The sequence below is a fragment of the Triticum aestivum genome, chromosome 3B (assembly GCF_018294505.1).
Source record: "Triticum aestivum cultivar Chinese Spring chromosome 3B, IWGSC CS RefSeq v2.1, whole genome shotgun sequence".
Lineage (NCBI taxonomy): Eukaryota > Viridiplantae > Streptophyta > Magnoliopsida > Poales > Poaceae > Triticum > Triticum aestivum.
The window spans coordinates 249,504,840-249,508,981 of NC_057801.1; the positions used below are offsets into that span (position 1 = coordinate 249,504,840).

Below are 4,142 nucleotides of genomic sequence, written 5' to 3' on the forward strand. Positions count from 1 at the left end.
ATGTTCATGTCCAACTAACATTGGTCATTCCTGTATTATAACTCCATGAAATGAACGAGGCGCCGAGGCCTGCCACTATACACGTAGATCAAATTTCCAATCAATAGCAAACAGAAGGTCAATATGACCACACAAATTCCATACATACTCTGGGTATTGTCGAAATGGATTAGTCATGTTGCTACTAAACAATACAAGTTGATTCCAACAGGAAAGTAATACGAGACAAGTTAATCAAGCCAACTAATTTCTATTTGAACAAAAGAATTATATTCACCTATATCAGAGGCTAGACTTGGCTCGGGACAACCTGACAAGATCACGCACATCAAATTCACAAGTATTAAAAGCAGACACCAGGAAGAGATCAACAGTAAGGAGGCAAAAATGAAAGCCTCTTGTAAAAATTGCAATTGAATGAATCAGAAGAAATCTCATATTAAGGCGAGGTAGAGACAATACTACCAAGTAGTCAGTTCTCATAACTTCTCATGACATCACGTTGAATTATGATCACAAAATAACTTCTCATGGCAGTTCACAAATCATAAGTGTTCAGGGTGTCAGTTTGATGCCTTGAGCGTATTTCTCATCACATAGTTCATATAGACCATGATCATTTTTTGTTTTGATAAAATATAGACCATGATCTTCAGTAAACTCCACAGGATTCCACCACAATGCTGGTTGGTGTAGGAGAACAATCTTTTCTAATACTACTGTGTGTTTGCTGGGCATGTATACAGAAAAAGAAAATCAGATTTACCAATCAGCAATTGAGCATATCTCTTCAGGAATTTATCTATTGAAAATATTGTGAAAGATAAAATACTCATATATGAGCCCTAGGTTATATTCATCCAAAATTATAAGCTAGTATATCATTTATCATGTGATACATGTCATTTATCCATGTACCCTTGTTTGCCTGTTTCAGCTTTTGACACAAATCCCTGAAGAGATGTGTAAATTTACAAAAAGAACAAGATGACTAGCCAACCTATTAATACAGTTCAAGAAACACTGTAAATATATGAGAAATAAATTCCTTAAGTAAAGCATTACAAAAATAAATTACTCATGCAAAAAAGTCATATAGAACACGCCATCATTCTGAGGACAACATATCATAGAGATAGTAGGCACTGCTAATTAATGTGCCAAAATAAGACGGATATTTTTTAAGCAAAATGGGTAAACAGGCTACAACCGGTAGAGAACACTAATCTTACAGACAGAAAAAAAAAGAGGCTCCAAGGTCCGGATGCCTTGCCCCAATACCGAGAAGAGACAGTAGCAAACCCAAGGAACAGATAAGTAATTCACCCACAATGAAATGGGAAGTTTGGTACCAGAAGACAACCCAATTACGATAAACGATCAAAATACACATGATTGAGTTATCACTGAATACTGAATGTCAAGGAACAGATGAAGTAATTCACCCACAATGTAAATGGTAAGTTTGATAACAGAAGACAACAACAATTACCATAAACGATCAAATTACAGGATTGACATTGACTTGTCACTGAATCCTGAATATCAAGGAACTTCGTCAGGACCTTCAGCATGATGCAGGTCCAAAGAAGAGATCAGTTCTGGATGGTAGCTGGGTGTTTTGATTTAGTAGGAGAACAAGGCAATGCTTTTCACAGATTATCCTTCCCTGGTTGTCATCATTCCTCATATGAAGGGATCAAAATTTTCACTCTCTGGTAACAGAGAAGTGCTCCACTACGAATGGTGGTATGGCTGGAAGAAACCATCATACGTCCTCCGAAACAACCACTCCAGCCTGCCACTTTCCAAGCACAGACAAGCGAACCAAGAAACGGCCAGGGGCGTGAACATCGCTGTTGTTGTCAGGTACAGGATGCTACCCCGCATTGCCGCAATTTTCAGGCTATTCTCGGGTGATTGCGCAATCTTAGCATTAACTGGATCAGCCAGGTTGAATACCCTGATGTTAGCCCATGCCCCAGCATCAAGGCCATCTTCTTGACGTAGCATGAAACCGATGTTGAATCCATTTGAATAAGCAATGCACATGTTATCGCCGTTAATTTGGCCAAGGATCGAGCTGTGAAAACCTTCCAGATTCAGGAGAGGTGGGATCATCTCAACAAACAATCGCGGGTTGTTTGGGTCGGGGTCCAAGACAACCACATACGCACGATCCTGGTGAGGCCAGTAGATGAAATTACCCACTCGCATGCCGCTCTCAAGCAAAAGTTCATCTTCCGGGTCGGGGTGCGGGACATCCAACCATGGGGAGAGGAACCAATCGCCCATTCCCAAGGATGAGGAGAAGACCGCAGCCCGCAACCTGAACTCTCCATGGGCAGCAAGACAGAAGATGCCAAAGCTCGCGGGGTTTTCGTCATCGCAGATCACCCCGGCGTGAAGGATTTTACCATCTCCTTGGCGGTCGTCGTCGAAGATGTGGGCGTGACTCAGATCAAAGATCCGCTCGCACCGCCGTGCCAATGGGTTTAGCAGCGCGAGCAATAGCCCGCCCCCTTTGAGGAGAAGGTAGCCGCCACGGGCGTCTAAGACGAACCAGAAAGCTTCTGGGTGGTCGCGCGCCTGGAGGGTGGTGAGGAAGAAGTCGCCGCTCAAGATGGCGGCCACGAGCTCCGGATTGTTTCGGTGGGCGGGGGCGAAGGCGGGGATGCAGGGGAAGCCATTGTGAGGGACAAGTGGAATCGGTGAGTTGAAGAAGAGGCCGAGTAGGGGCGCCGGGTGGTGGTCGATGTTGGTGACCACCACCGGCACCGGCACCGGCACCGGCGGCTGGCCGTTGGCGGCCATAGATACGGCGGTTCCCTCGCGACCGCTGCCGAACCGACCAACTCAGTCTTATCCGGAGCGGGGGGTTTGCACTGCCATGTTGGCGGCTCTGCTGCCCCCCCCCCCCCCCCCCCCCCCCCCCCGCGCTTTGATCAATGAGCTGGATGCCGTGCGGAGGGCCTTTCTGGGAGCGCAATGCTTGGTTGCCTGGGATCAGGTTTGCCGCGCGAAGAGCGAGGGAGGCCTGGGGGTTCGTAGCCTTGCGACTCAGAATGAATGTCTCTTGCTGAAAATGGTTCATAGACTCCATGCTGCTCAACGTTCGCGATGGGCTGCATGGGTCTGGGCAGAGGCAAATGGGCGATCGTTGCTTGGGAATGGTGGCCGTGGGAGAGCAGGGCGTGGTTCTGGCCAAGCTTATCCCCCTGTACCGCGCTCTCTCATCCGTGGATGCTAGAAATGGCCGCACTGTCTCCTTCTGGAAGGACCGCTGGCTGCCTTGCGGTCCTCTTGCGACAGCGTTCCCCGCGCTTTTTTCGCACTCCGTCTCTGTTGAGGTGACAGTCTGGCAGGTGAGAGCGGACGGGCTCCGCCGGCATCTTGTCCCGCGCCTCACGCGCGTCGGAGAGCAAGAACTGGCTGTGGTCTCAACCCTGATTTCGACCACCCCAGTCCGGGGAGGGGAGGACGAGCGGTCTCTCCTACACGTCGCCGGCCCGATGGGGGCCCTGTCATCTGCAAAACATACCGGCTGCTACGGTTCGGAGGAAGGACTTCGCAGTGGGCTCAGTTCATCTGGGATGCGCGTGTCCCGTCCAGAGTCAGGTTCTTCTGCTGGCTAATGGTGCAGCGACGCATCCACACTCGAGACGTGCTGCTGAGGAAGCACATTGTGGAGGTGTCCGAAGCCGGATGCCCGATCTGTGAAAGAGCGCCGGAGAGCGCGAACCATCTGGTCTTTTCCTGCCCGTTCGCGGCAGCTTTCCGGCGGCGCGTTGGTGTCAGCGTCAATGGCGTGACGGTTGACTGCCTGGATCAGCTGACTACCTCGGCGAGCTCGGTCGTCGGCTCCGCCCGAGACTTTGCCATGCTATGCTGTTGGCACCTATGGAAACATAGAAATGCGGTGGTGTTTCAGAGACAGCGGCCATCTCTCGCCCGGTTGCTGGGGTGCTGCCGGGAGGACGCTCTCCTGTGGCGGGGGCGTCTGAAAACAACGGACCGGGGCCATGTCGATACTTGGTTGTCGGCCCTGGGGTAGCAGCGGGGGTGCCCCCCTGTGTGTGTGTGCCTGTTCTAGCTTATCTCCCCCCTTGTATTTCTCTTGCTAGGCGTCTTGACTGATGCTT

General features: G+C 49.8%; 1 protein-coding gene across 1 annotated transcript; it reads right to left on the minus strand.

Moving 5' to 3' along the window:
* Window positions 1-1,373: 1,373 nt before the first annotated feature.
* Window positions 1,374-2,885, minus strand: LOC123069555 (uncharacterized). The gene has a single exon (XM_044492443.1). It carries the CDS (start codon window positions 2,812-2,814, stop codon window positions 1,738-1,740), a length of 1,077 nt encoding a protein of 358 aa, XP_044348378.1. The 5' UTR covers window positions 2,815-2,885; the 3' UTR covers window positions 1,374-1,737.
* Between the last annotated feature and the right edge of the window lie 1,257 nt (window positions 2,886-4,142).

Coding starts and splice junctions, on each gene's coding strand:
- LOC123069555 (XM_044492443.1), bottom strand. CDS start 2,814: ATGGCCGCCAACGGCCAGCCGCCGGTGCCGGTGCCGGTGCCGGTGGTG.